Source organism: Galleria mellonella, unplaced genomic scaffold (genome assembly GCF_026898425.1).
Source record: "Galleria mellonella isolate WM207_F2 unplaced genomic scaffold, CSIRO_AGI_GalMel_v1 utg150, whole genome shotgun sequence".
In the NCBI taxonomy this organism is placed as follows: Eukaryota; Metazoa; Arthropoda; class Insecta; order Lepidoptera; family Pyralidae; genus Galleria; species Galleria mellonella.
This window is the reverse complement of record NW_026442002.1, coordinates 384,492-398,565: the sequence shown is the minus strand read 5'-3', so window position 1 is coordinate 398,565 and position 14,074 is coordinate 384,492. Positions and strand designations below refer to the sequence as shown.

The following is a 14,074-nucleotide window of genomic DNA, read 5'->3' as shown; positions in this document are numbered from 1 at the left end:
CAGGTCATTTAGCCCACCGTGATGAATACACCTGGAGTTCAGCACGATTGTTTCCAGGGGGAACCGCGTGGAGGTCGACCTGACAGAGTATATTGCTAGCAATGAGACTGAAAGCCCGCATTACTAACAATCCCTTCCCCCCTACCATACCATATTTTTTGATGGGTGAAAATAGAATGGTAACCCCGCCTGCGCTAACGGTATACACCGGCGGGGCACCAGGATGATAGGTGAGGATGAAGCAGGTCAGTTAGCCCATCGCGACGATTCAACAAGAATTGTTCACGATGGTTTCCAGGGGGAACCGCGTGGAGGTCTACCTGACAGGGTATAATGCTAGCAACGAGTATTTCCGAATCAATACGACATTATAACCTTCAAGAGCATTTTTTTTGTGTGAAAATGGTATGGTAACCCCGCCTACGCTAACGCTATACGCTGGCGGAGCACCAGTGAAGGGTGATAGATGAGAATGAAAACAGGCCAGTTAGCCCGTCACGATGAATTCATCAGGAATTAACCATGATAGTTTTCAGGGAGAACCGCAAGGAGGTGGACCTGGTTGGGCATATTGCTAGCAATGGGATTCTCAGTCTCCATTACTAACAATCTCTTTCCCACCTCAAGAGCATATTCCTTTTTAAAAGGCCGGCAGCACACCTACAATGCCTTTAGTGTTGTGGGTGATCACAAGCGGCGGTAGTCACTTACCATCAGGTGTGCCGCATGCTGGTGTTGTAAAAAAAGAATGTATTTTAAATCATGTATTTTTATTTGTAATATTAAATTTAATTACATTTAATGTTTTCTCAGGCACTCTCTTGATTACTTCGTTACCGAAACTCTTGTAGTTTAAGCTTTCATTTATATTTGTTACAACTTCGTTATCAACTGATGTACAGTCAACTACTTCAATATTGTCACTAATTCTATCATTATTTACTTTTTTACTACTGTTAGAACTTAATTCTCTATCTTTGTTACCAATTTTAGTGTTGCCACTGTAAACTTTTTTATTTTCGTTAACATAACACGGTTTAAACTCATTCTCTGTTGCAGCATCCTCTTTTATCTCTCTTTTCTTCTTTGTTACTCTATTTTCATTATATATCGTGTTAACCTCACCCATATTTAATAATCTTTTATTTGAATTATTTACATTCTTCTCGATTTCTCCTTCTTTATTTGTATTTTCTATATTTTTATTAAGCAATTCCTCTCTGTCCTTCTCAGCTATAGCATCGTTATGTATGTTTCTCGAACGAAACAAAACATCTCGTTTCCGTTGTGACAATTTTTGTCTCGTTTCGTTGATGTCTTCAAATTCGGGTGCGTAACACACATGCAACGAGCCACCGTAAAAATTCTTCGTGTCCACCATCCGTTTGGCCACTCTAGCTGATTGTATTTTTTCGTACCTTGCATGGTATGTTTCCGTGAATTGTTCTGACTGGTGTTTCGTTAGATTGAATTGAAGGAGCTTGCCGAATTTAGCAAACAACGCTTTGGTCTCTTGCCGTAGATTCAACGATGGGACTCCGAAGATGAGGAGATGGTTGGATTCGTTGTTGATTGTATATACCTGCAATAATTAATAATAATGAAAAAAAAAAACAAATTTTTTATGCAATCTTTCAAATAATTTGGATTGTAAATGGTCGCATACAATACGGTTTCAGAGATGTTTTCTCCCACAAACACTCAGGTTATGAAATGAGCTCCCTGCTGAGGTTTTCCCAAGAGACTGCAGCATGGGGTTCTTCAAAAGGGGGGGGTAAACAGGTTGCTTCAGGGTCAGCAACGCGCGTAATACCTCTGGTATTGCAGTTGATAGGCTACGGTAACCGCTTAGCATCAGGTGGGCCGTATGCTTGTTTGCCACCTCAGTGGTATAAAAAAAAATGTGTTCCACAAAGAACCCATCTTCAATCAAAATCAATTATTTTGATTTAAAAACTAAACCAATGGATCAATTTTGATAAAATTTCTACAGGACCAAATCTGTGAGTATATCCGTTCAGTAAAAAAATAAGAAATTTTTGAATACAATTTATAGCTGGTAGAGTCGTGAGGTAAGAAACATAAAAGCAACTGTACCATGAAGAGGGGAAGGGATTGTTAGCAATGGAGTTTGACAGCCCCATTGCTAGCAATATGCCCTATCAGGTTAACCTCCACGTGATTCCCCCTGGAAACCATCGTGAACAATTCTCGTTGAATTCATCATGATGGGCTAACTGACCTGCTTCATCCTAACCTATCATCCATCACTGGTGCCCCACCGGTGTATACCAATAGCGCGGGCGGGGATACTATTTCATTATCACCTATCAAGAAAACTGAACCATGAACCTCCTTCCTTCTGAAGTCGGTTAACAAGAAAAACTTCTATCCTCAGATTTGTCCCTGGATTATTGCACTGACATATCTTATGCGTATAAATGAGCTCCAATGACTTTTGCCTCCTTTCTCTTCTACTATATTTTAAAAAACAAATACACTAATATGACAGGATAAATTGCTGGCAATGGAGTTGGGTTCTATATTCTATATACCCTGTCAGGTTGACCTTTACATGGTTTTTTTATGCTACTTAGAATGGCAAACAAGTTAATGGCAAATCTGATGGAAAGTGTTCAGAGGCGTGAAGATGGTCAGTGTTAGGAGCCAACTCGCCTGTACCCGGATTATGTAGGACTCTGAACGCTCACAGCGATCAAATTGACATCCATTTTGGATCCATCTGTTAGACTTTGTAGCATATCAACCTATGTAGATGAAACTATGGTTACCCTCCTGTTACTGGCTAGTTATACTTACGATAGATGTCATTCTGTATCTAAATAAAAAAATTCTATCTATTTTTCCTTTGAACAATTCGTAATCTTATTTTTTCCTAAATATCTTTATAATAAATAACACGGACTCTATTTATCATAAAGCCATCAACAGCAGATGTAACTTACTGAGGAAAATCTTAGACATAAGTTCTTAATCTACTTATTATTCAGATATTGTTATTGTGATTGTTAATAATTATTAAATATTATAATAGTGCATGTGGTGTTCGCCTGTAAAACACTTTTACATTAGGCTAAATTATTTTTTGTGTTATTGATTAAGTTGCGTGTAAAATGTAAAAGTTGTAGGTGTACCTTATTAAATAAATAAATAAATAAAGTGGTAACCGTCGCCTATAGACATGAGTAGTACCATGGACATAACAGAGTATACTGTTTCGTCCATGATACCCTCCATGTGTTGTCATTCCTGAAGACTTAGGTGTTATTCCTCTGTACCATGTAAATTCACTGCCATATCCCACCCTTCAAACCGAAACACAGCCATGTAAACACAACTGCTTCACGGTAGAAACACGAATGGGACAGAGGTGTATAAGTAAACGACTTTTATACAAATCCCTCTGGTATAACTGGTTACTATCTTTGTATAAAGAAATTATATTATTACCTTAACAGCAGTCAGTTTCCTTCCTTGCCTGTAAGGCAGGCGGGTTGTACACAATAGCTGTTGTACGTGGTGTAATAAAAGCTGTTCCTTTTCACATTCATTTGACATATTACTATTTTTATTTCGTTTATTGATGATAAATGTATTTATAAAAAGAATAATAATAAACGTTCGCAGATTACGGAAAAATTTTTCGTGTTTATGAAATGTTTTTTTTTTTAGTACGTTTGTTCCGTTGTGGAACAGGCTAAGGTCGGAGACCATGCTGCCTAGTCTTCAATATGATAATTTGTCTGGAATCTGAAATTTTATCCCCTCTGTCAAATTTTATTTTGACATTTTGTTGCATACTCTCTCTAATCTAATCTGTAGTGGTCACTGAAGAGCGACTTTTTTTTTAATGGCTGACAATAGAATGGTAACCCTGCCTTCGCTATCAGTATACGCTGGCGGGGCACCAGTGAGGAATAATAAGTGAAAATTAGTGATGGGATTCGAGTTGTTTTTCACTCGAGTCACTCGAGTAGTTTTTATAATACATGCACTCGAGTTAAATTTTTGACGACTCGAGTTTCGAGTGACTCGCGTCGACTCGAATTACGAGTGACTCGAGTTGACTCGTACCACTCGAGTGGTTTATACCGAACCGAGTGAGAAATTCAAATTATGACAAGTTTACCCGCGGTAGCAGGAAACTTTTAAGAGAGAAAATTCTTCCTGATGCTTATCATGCCGCATGCACTATAATTGTAGATATTCTACATTTAGTTGAATATACGGCTGCTACAACAGATTTATGGACTTCTGACAATAATAAAGCATACCTAACTATTACAATACTTATAATTCAAAACTTTTTTCGCAAACTGTTACTACTAAAGAGGTTACGGAGAAACATTCTTCTATTATTTTAGCAAGTGTGCTGAAGTCGATATTATCGAAGCCGTTTGGTAGGGGAAAAATTGATCAATTTATTTTTTTAAAGTAGTTATTACACCAATTTCAGTTAAATTTGTTATCTCATTAAAGATACATTATGTTTAAGTTTTATTTAAGTTAATTTTAAAACACGTATGTTATTACATAAATTGTGTAAGAACATAATAAAACTGTTTATATTTGGATCTCATGAAAGTTCCTTGTTAGAATAAATTAAATTGGATTAGAACTTATTAGTAGTAGATTATAATATTTTAATTTGACTGATAGTTGATATAAGAGGTTTCTTGAATATGTATGACAGGTTTAGTTTGAAGGAAAATTCTATTTTTTACATTTTGTTTAGATTTTTTTTTTAAGAAAATGGATACACATTTTCTATGTAAAATTAATACTGTTTTATTCGTTTTAAAATTTTGGTCACTCGAGTTTTATATTCCGAGTGACTCGAGTCAATAAAAATCACTCGAGTTTTATCTTCACTCGAGTGGCATTCGAGTGAGTAACTTATCAGTACCGAGTGACTCGAGTGAAAAAAAATCACTCGAGTCCCATCACTAGTGAAAATGAAGCAGGTCAGTTAGCCCATAGTGACGAATTCCATTAGAATTAACCACAATGGTTTCCAAGGGGAACCGCGTGCAGATCGACCTGACAGGGTATATTGCTAGCAATTGGGCTACTAATCCCCATTACTAACAATCTCTTCTCCCCCCTGATTTTAGCATTGATAATTATCTGTTTTTAATTTTTATAATAAAAAGTCCAAAATTAGATCAGTTGTTTAGATGTAATTTCTATCTCCAGTACGAGCCTCTTATCCATGACGCTGACAGAAATGCTAGTAAAAATAGCAACCGATTCTCATTAACGAAAAGAAGAAGAAGTAGGTAGTTTTAGCATTTAGTTCTGTTTTGGTTATGAACAAATTTTTTTTTGTTTGTTGAAACAGATATGATTATGTTATTTATATAATTAAACCAATAAACATAAATTAGCCTTTAATCAGAAATAATAATTATCAGTCTTTAGCCATAATTGCTAATAGTTGCCACGTTTGGCAGGCGGATTAGCATTTGCCGTTAGGCTTTGTAGATATTTTAAGAAGAACGCTGCCGCCCATCCCTCACTCTCTCTTGATTGTTTCTTAAAAACACAGGAACGGAAGGGGTGGCCTATTCTGTTTCGGTATCACATGGCGAAATAATAATTTAATCATTATATTCTTAGACATATTTAGAGAGAGGCCGGGTGGGTTGTGTCCGCCTTGAAATCTTTTGATATTACCCCTACCTATCACAGAAGCTTCGATAGGCATGTCTGAAAGTACATATACACCTTTTTCAAAAAGGCCAAGTCTACTTGAAAAAATAAGTCACAATTATACACAATTAGTGTAACATCAAAGATTTCGGTAACGTTGCCCAGTATGCAAACTACAAATAAATAATGATGGTACCTTTATATAATGACTCCCATAGACGGTTAAATAAATGCATTATACATTTTTATTACGGAATCATTTAAATCATATAAACAGTGACATGAACATCCAAAAAATCATCTACTTTAAATAATATTGATATTTTACTTATTGGTAGTTTGTTGTGAAAGAAATTCATTCCTTTTAATTCCTGTATTTAGAAAAACAAGATAATCTGTGGTAAAAAAAGGAAGTATAGGTAATCTGTGGCACAATTTTCTCCAGTGTTGTCAACATATCCGTTCATGTACTTATTTAGCGTTTATTTTTTCATTTAGCAATTACATTTTGATTTAGGCTAAAGCTTAGCTTATATAGATAGAGGATTTAGTCTTTAAAACGGATCAACTTTTTATTAGTTAATTACGAAATTAGCTGACTCCTTTTTTATCAGTATTCTATATACTTACGCACTTAATGTATCTTGATATATCTGTATTTAATTATTTTATTATTGTAATTATTTAATCACGCAAATTGTAAGAAAAAGTTGATCTGCTTTTTTGGAAGTTTTTATATTGGGACATTCTCTCTATATAATCTAAGGTCAAAAACAATGCTGTAATGTAATAAATGAATAAGCATTCATTAATTACATCACAGCATAATAATTAACCAAATCTTTGTAAATAACAAAAGTTTATTTCAGTTAACACACTAGCAATTATCACCGTATCAATATAAAATTTTACATATGTTTAGTTATCGTTTAGTTTGTTGTGTGGTCCCTTTCTTTCTTAGTTGATAGTTGCCAACCCGCCTATCAAGATTGGTCTCAAAATCCTCCAACGGGGAGACCTATTTTTAATAGCAGACAGTTAACGTCTTGTATGATATAATTAGTATTTCATTTTTTATTAGTAGAACATTTATTATTCACTGGCATGAATATTTTTTTTATATTAAATAGGGCTTTAAATTGACTTGATATGGATGCATAACATCTTAGTTCACAGTAATAATAATATATGAGTGCCACTATGAATAGCATATTAAAAGTTCTCATGTTTTAATACTTTGGCCTGAGTTTTATAGTCTAGTAAATTTTGTACAATTATTATTTCCAGAATTCAATATTTTTTTGTTTAATGACAGTTATATTAAAACTTTAATAAAATTACTATTTATTTCAAATTTATTAGCTTTTTTTTTTCTAATTTGCTTAGCCGGAAAACTCAATAATGAGGTGAGAACACTGGTTCTGTCTTTAAATCTGTATTAGTTGAGTTGGGTTGTCGTGCTGTTAAGTTCGATTAAATTTAAAATTTTCTTTTTTCGTATTCACAATATAATTCTTGTTTTTTTTTTTTTCGTTTTTGTTACGTTTTAATTGAAATTGTTTGGTTATTTGCACCATTGAAGTGTACTCGAAATTTAAATGCAATTGCATTTATTGCAGCAATATTACCCTCGCATTTAAATATTTTGCTGATCCACAAAATTTTAACATTTCCAGCGTGGCATTGCATTGTAGTTCTATAAAAGTATTTCCAACTTGGTAGTTAATAAATTAAAGTATTTCTAAATCGTTGGTGTAAGTTCTGGTTGTTTTTATATTTTTTTTTGTGATCGATAATTGTTGTAATACCTACATGTTCGAAATTAGTAATTCAAAAAAAGAAAAAAAAAAAAATGTAATGAACGATATGTTCGCTTCAGTTTTTAAAAAATTAGGTCAGTGCATACTCGTCGAATTGTCTCGAATCTAGTTGATCTTCATTTGTTTTTTTTTTGGTGCCAACGCGAGTTTTCAAAAGATTTTCTAGTCAATCAGGACACCCATATGGATGGTAAATTTTTTGAAATATTCTCCATATTCATCAAATTTCAACATTTCCAGCGTGGCATTGCATTGTAGTTCTATAAAAGTGGTTCTAACTTGGTAATCATGTTCGATCTGGTCATTTTTATTCTTTTTTTTGTGATCGGTGATTGTTGTGGTACCTACATGTTCAAAATTAGTAAATCAAAAAGAAAAAAAAAATAGAAACAATATGTTCGCTTTGCCTTTTGTATAATTTTGCATCTGACTTTTTTTCTAACATCAATGCAAGTTAGCTACGCAGCTTTCTAGTCGTTCAGGGCATCCATATGGATGATAATTTTTTTTTTATAAAGTGTTGATGTGGCAGTGTTGATAGCTATCAGAGATTTGCTATGGGACTTCGAATTTACATTGAGTAACTATTCAGATTTGTTTTGAATTGTTTTTCTGAGATTCCTCTGTGTTGTAAGGGGAATTGTTGGTTGTGAGTATCACTACATCCGTGGGTAGTCTGGACTCTGGAACGAGAAAGGTTGATCGAAAAAAAAACATATGTTCGAAAATTACAAATACAATATAAGCTTTAGCTCAATAAATGCATGTTTATTAATAAAAAAAAAACCATAAAGATAATAAAAAAGTTTTTTTTTTTTTTTTTTTTTTTTTTTTTTTTTTTATAGAACTTAGAATGGCAAACAAGCTGACGGCCCACCTGATGGAAAGTGGTAACCGTCGCCTATAGACATGAGCAGTACCATGGACATAACAGAGTATACTGTTTCGCCCATGATACCCCCCATGCGTTGCCATTCCTGAGGACTCAGGTGTTATTCCTCTGTACCCAGTAAATTCACGCCATATCCCACCCTTCAAACCGAAACACAGCCATGCAAACACAACTGCTTCACGGTTGAAACACGAATGGGACAGAGGTACCCAAGCAATCGACTTTTGTACAAAGTCTCCCTCTGGTAAAAAAGTGCCAAACAAATGTAATTACTATCTTATAAGATTATTGTATTCCGTCAAATGTGGGTAGTATGGAATTGTATGTTATATTGTATGGTGAAAACTCTGGATTTCTTTGTTCTTACAGTTGTTTTGTTTTTAAAATATTTAGATTGAACTAATTGCTGGATATAATAATAAAGCCGTTTTATTCAAAATTTGCTACAACTTTGGTAAAACATACTTACCAGTCTCACATTACAATATGTCTCTTAATTCGGAGTGGCTCCTGGCAAAAGCTTTCTCCAGCTTTCTCCACTGAGCTCTATCTTCTGCTCATCTGCTGCAGTAAGGGTCCAAGGTTAGGCTGGATATATTTCTTGTTTAATATTTGTGTCGTTGTATTTTTATGAAACAGTTGTTAGAATTATTGATAGATTTATTCTCTTCGCAATTATATATTTATTCTGCCTTATACTTGAGGAGGTTTATTGTGCATTAATTTACCGTTTAAATCATCAAGATGGAAAAAAAATAACATTTTGAAAAGCATAAGAAGAGTTTGAAAAAAAAAACATTTTTACTGATGTTTGACAACTTGTGTCTAATCTCTGTTATTGTCAACATCATATCGGTTGTTATCTGTCCACTGCTGGACATAGGCCTAAAGCACATGTCTGGGATTGTATATTACTAATTTTTAATATAAGCTTTATTTCCCATACTTTACAAGTAAATTTTTTTTTTTTTTGAATTAATGAATAATGGATAACTTTATTTGCATGAATACAGATTAATACATTAGAAGTATTTAATGTTAAAGAAAAGACTCTGCATTCAACCGTGTGGCGTGCAAATATTTAATTTGGAACTTGTTCTTAAAATTTTATGATATTAATGATTTTTTTTTAACAATTTTATTTGTTTTTTGGTGTAAAAGCTTCCTCCATCATAATTTTAATCCTGATCACTTTCCACCCATCTTTTTCTTTGATTACTAAAAGTAACTATTTATTCTCAATATGTACCAAAAATGTTTTTGTCTCCTTACAATAGTTCCCTTTATGAGTACTCAGTACAGGTTACAATCAATACAAAGTTTTATTGTGCAATAAAGAATAAATAAATAAATATAAACAACAATAACAATGGTATGCAATAAATGCAGATCAAAATTGCATTGTTGCATATTCACATTGACAAAGTATATAAATATTTTTTATTTTTATCAATAAGGAGTTTGTGATAGTCATTTTATTCGCTCATATAAGTTTTTGTTATTGTACATTTGACTTTTATTTGGAAAAAAGCAACAGCTGTGTTTCTTGTCTGTTCTCAGCTGAAATTACATTCTGAACCAAATGGTAGATGTATTAAAAAAAAAAAAACTATTTAAAAATGCTTATTATTGAGTTTACTTGAATAAAAATACTTTATTAATACAAACATGTGCTAGAGAACAATACATAAAGCTTTAAATTAATTAAATTGTAACTGAGGTGTGAGAATGAGAGATGTATAAAAAGGAAGATAAGTAAAAATCCCTAGCTTTATCTAATACTGGATTCTGCCTATTTACGTAATATTGGGTACAAATAAACAAATAGGTTATTCACAACAAAATTTCTCACATAACGGCTCAGTAGAGCCGGCACGTAAAAGTAACTTTTTAATTTTTGTTTTTTAATGGTTTCACTGCACTGATTTATCGTCGTCTAGTCGTTTAGTCTCACTTCAATTGTAACAGAACGAATACATCACTACGTTTTTATATATGTTTTAATAATTTTGGTCGAAGCAGCTTATAGATTCCTGCTTTCTCTCTGGCATAGAGTCTATGACATATCTGTAATTGACATTTAGTTTGATATTGACGTTGACATTTCATTGAACATGAATATCGTTTTTTTTTTTTTAGTACGTTTGTTCCGTTGTGGAACAGGCTAAGGTCGGAGACCATGCTGCAATATCGTTTCCCTATTTACCTTCTATGATTTTTTTTTTCTTATGGCACGCTTCTATCATTTAGTTACAGAGTTATCTGTCAACTGCAGGTAACAATAAATAAATGATAGTTTCTTTGCTTAAGACAATAACTCTTGCAAGTTATTTGGTATAACATTTTTATTTTGTAGTTTAGCAAAAATATTGTCATGTGCGAAAAGTCGCAGGGTCGAGGGACTGAATTTGGTCGTCTAAGTATCATAAAAATAAAGGCAAATTTCTTGTATCAAAATTGTCCCGTCTTTTTTCCAGTCTTTAGCTCTAGTCATTTGTTTTGTCAAAGGCCCGTCAGTTGTGTCTATTTTCGTTTTGGCGGCCATTATATTTTTGAAAATTTGTGTAAACATTGTTAAAGTTTTCAATGGCTTTGATGTTTTACAATTCCATCAACCTATATAAAATGTATTTCGTGTAGTAGCTGAAAAAAAAAATCCTTATGCCTGTTAAGAGCAATATATTTAAGTAATGCAACCTCTTTACTATTTTTTGTATGATACATTGTTTTGACAGTTTATGTAAAATTAAAAATAATATTCGAATTGTCTATTATGGAAAAAAAAGCGAACTTTGATTAAAATGCAGATTTTTATTTAAAATAAACAAAAATACATTTATGGCATATACAATGCCTTTGAGTCGACCTTTAGAAGATGCATAAATGGTTGATTCGTTAAAATAAAGAATTAAACGAATTTTAAATTAAAAAGAAAAATAAAGAATATACTTTTAATTTTTTTTTTTATAATGGTTTATTACGGTACTGATTACTTGTCGTTTAGAGGCTGTCTTCGATTGTAAGTGAATAAGTCATGAGGATGTCAGTTATTATCCTTCCACTGCTGGACATTGGCTTCCCCCATAGACTGTCGTAAGGAGCGGTCCTGAGCCACCTGCTTCCACTCACGTGATATGACAATGAATTAATGTATAGTTCACTAATTTTCTTGAGACAATAACTTGCAAGTTATTTTATCATTTTTATCTTGATGTTACTTGACTTCATTAATTGTGTTAAGTACTAGTCATTGAATTTCGAAAAAAAGACATTTCATAAAAAATTTTCAAATAAATTTTTTTTGTTCATAAAAATTGCACATATCATTTTTGATAATTTGTTTATTGTTGTCAAAAACTTTCTATGATCAATTTTCGTTTTTGTGGTACCATGGTTGTTTAACACAATCCCTGTAGAGGGCACTAGCGATGCGTAGCTGTCATAGCTGTTTAAACCGACAGCGTATGATGGCCGATAAATTATGAGTATATTTATTAATAAGAAATATCTTAAACTTTAACAGCAATGCCATTAATGAAGTAACCAAAATTCACTTTATCAGCAAGAGTTAGCGACATCTATGATATATGAACTTAAACTTTGGGATAGTCTGTTCAATTCTGGTTGATATACCTAAAGCTTCTTAACTTATTACATAGGTGGCACCACTATGAACAAAATTAAGAGATTTTTTCCTAATGGATATACCTAACATAATATTGACAACAAAGCAGTTTGTTTAATAAAAAAAAAAAAAAAAAAAAAAAAAACTAGTGGTGGAAGGATATTTCCCTGATTGTCATATGTGCCCTCACTAGTGTATTCAGTATTTTTATTAAATGCAGCCTCTATTGCATTATCTAACATATGTTACTGCGTCGAGAATCGAACTCGATGTAATGCAACTGCACAGTTATACAACTAAATAGTATCACGCTATAAGATCGGTTATAATGAGTCATTCGTACAATAGCCAATAGCTAAATAGCTGGTTATTTTTAGCTGTCAGAATTGTCTGAACAGTACGTTACGCACAAGCGTAACTGAGTATTCGTCGACTTAAGCTTCACTCTAAGAACGCTCCCAAACCCCAAAGCAAACGAGCAACAGTGGGGCACTAGTTTCATACGAATAGTAACAAATACGTAGAAGGAACACTATAGTTCATTGTTGCTGTAATTAAAACATCTCGCCACTACTGGCGTCCGACGACAGGGTCGCCGTTGTTTCTTGTTCTACTATCGGTACGTGACGTCTCGATTGGCAACATTAACAAATTTTATGAATTCCAACACACATATAAGTTGCCGTGTGATCCTGGCATAGAATAAACCACGCGTTCCTTTCACGTTGGTGTCGTAGGATCTGCTGCTTAGGAAGGGCGAAATCTTCAAAGCCTAATTGCGGTTGCCAATCCGCCTACCAAGCGTGACTGCTATTAGCAATTAGCATGGCTGTACACGATGGTTGGACCGCTGTATTGTTACACAGGCGGCCTGGAGTACGGTTACAGATGTAAATGTGGGTCGGGATATTTATTGGTCGGATCATTTGCCATTAATTTTGAGTTGTGATCTAAGCCTAACTGCGGTTGCCAATCCGCCTACCAAGCGTGACTGCTATTAGCAAAACTACTTCAGCAGTGGACAGTGAAAGGCTTATATGAAGACAAGTTTTGTGAGTCTTTTTAAGTCGATCAATTTAATTTTTATTATTTTTGAGGTTACATCATCATAGATGCAGCGTATGCGATGACATCTTTGTTCTTTTACCTTCGTATTCGCTAACTTGGAGTGCTGAATATTGACTTGTATGATCTTGAGCTCGTCATCCCCCGCATCCGTTGGTGGAGTGGCTTGTATGACCTTCAGCTCGTTGTCTCACGCATCCGTTGGAGCTGATAAGCTTATATGATATTAATCTGGTTGTTCCTTGTGTCTGTCGGAGGTGATTGGTCCGTTACCTGGCTACACTTAGTAGCAATACGAGATACTATATCTTACTATTTGGTCCCATTTGTTTCTTTATAGGCATTCCTCGCTGAATGCATTTTGTTCTCAAGATGTTGGTTTTTGGCCTCGTTGCAATTTATGTACTGAGCAGACAGTCTTTTATTCCTGTCCTTACATTTCCAGGCGTGTGCTCTTCTACAATGACTGCAGACGTCCTCCGCGTTCTTACAGAACTTATGGTGTGGCCAAAGCCTTGGCATTTGGTGCATTGCACTAGTGAAAGAATACCATAAATATTGTACTTGATAAAATTTATTTATTATAATAATAGTAATATTTTTTTTTTTGAAGATTGATGTATGTTAGTGCAGCGCAGTTGTTGAGCAAGTGCTTGTCAACTGCAATGCACTGCAAACTGCCAGTTATCAGTCAGCTAATGTAACGGCATATGCGCTTCAGTGTCGCCACCTGTGAGTTTCAACAAATTTGATCCATTACAAACCAACAACGTATACACCGATATACGGCACAACAGACGAGTACTATTCAGTTATATTTTCTTCATATTAATTCCGTTACAACCCAACAACATATGCACCAATATACGGCATAACAGCCTACAGAAATTGTTTTCTTCCAATTCGACCCGTTACAACCCAACAACATATGCACCAATATAGGGCACAACAGCTGGAAGTAATTCAGTCTTTTCTTCTATTTTGACCCGTTACAACCCA

The 14,074-nt window shown here is 34.0% G+C and overlaps 1 protein-coding gene and 1 long non-coding RNA gene across 2 annotated transcripts; both read right to left on the bottom strand.

The window, feature by feature from the left end:
* Window positions 1–730: 730 nt before the first annotated feature.
* Window positions 731–3,747, bottom strand: LOC113522233 (uncharacterized). The gene is made up of 2 exons (XM_052892176.1): window positions 3,472–3,747; window positions 731–1,582 (listed from the first exon to the last, which is right to left on the bottom strand). Exons 1-2 carry the CDS (start codon window positions 3,733–3,735, stop codon window positions 761–763), a joined length of 1,086 nt encoding a protein of 361 aa, XP_052748136.1. The 5' UTR covers window positions 3,736–3,747; the 3' UTR covers window positions 731–760.
* A 2,768-nt stretch (window positions 3,748–6,515) lies between these two features.
* Window positions 6,516–13,743, bottom strand: LOC128200068 (uncharacterized). The gene is made up of 2 exons (XR_008252519.1): window positions 8,855–13,743; window positions 6,516–8,176 (listed from the first exon to the last, which is right to left on the bottom strand). It is a non-coding gene; the product is annotated as an uncharacterized LOC128200068 (long non-coding RNA).
* Between the last annotated feature and the right edge of the window lie 331 nt (window positions 13,744–14,074).

What these genes read in the sequence shown, in the direction of transcription:
- LOC113522233 (XM_052892176.1), bottom strand. Translation starts at nt 3,735, where the DNA reads ATGGTCTCCGACCTTAGCCTGTTCCACAACGGAACAAACGTACTAAAA. An exon ending in GGAAACTGACTGCTGTTAAG is followed by an intron (nt 1,583 to 3,471) that starts GTAATAATATAA and finishes TAATTATTGCAG; the next exon opens with GTATATACAATCAACAACGA.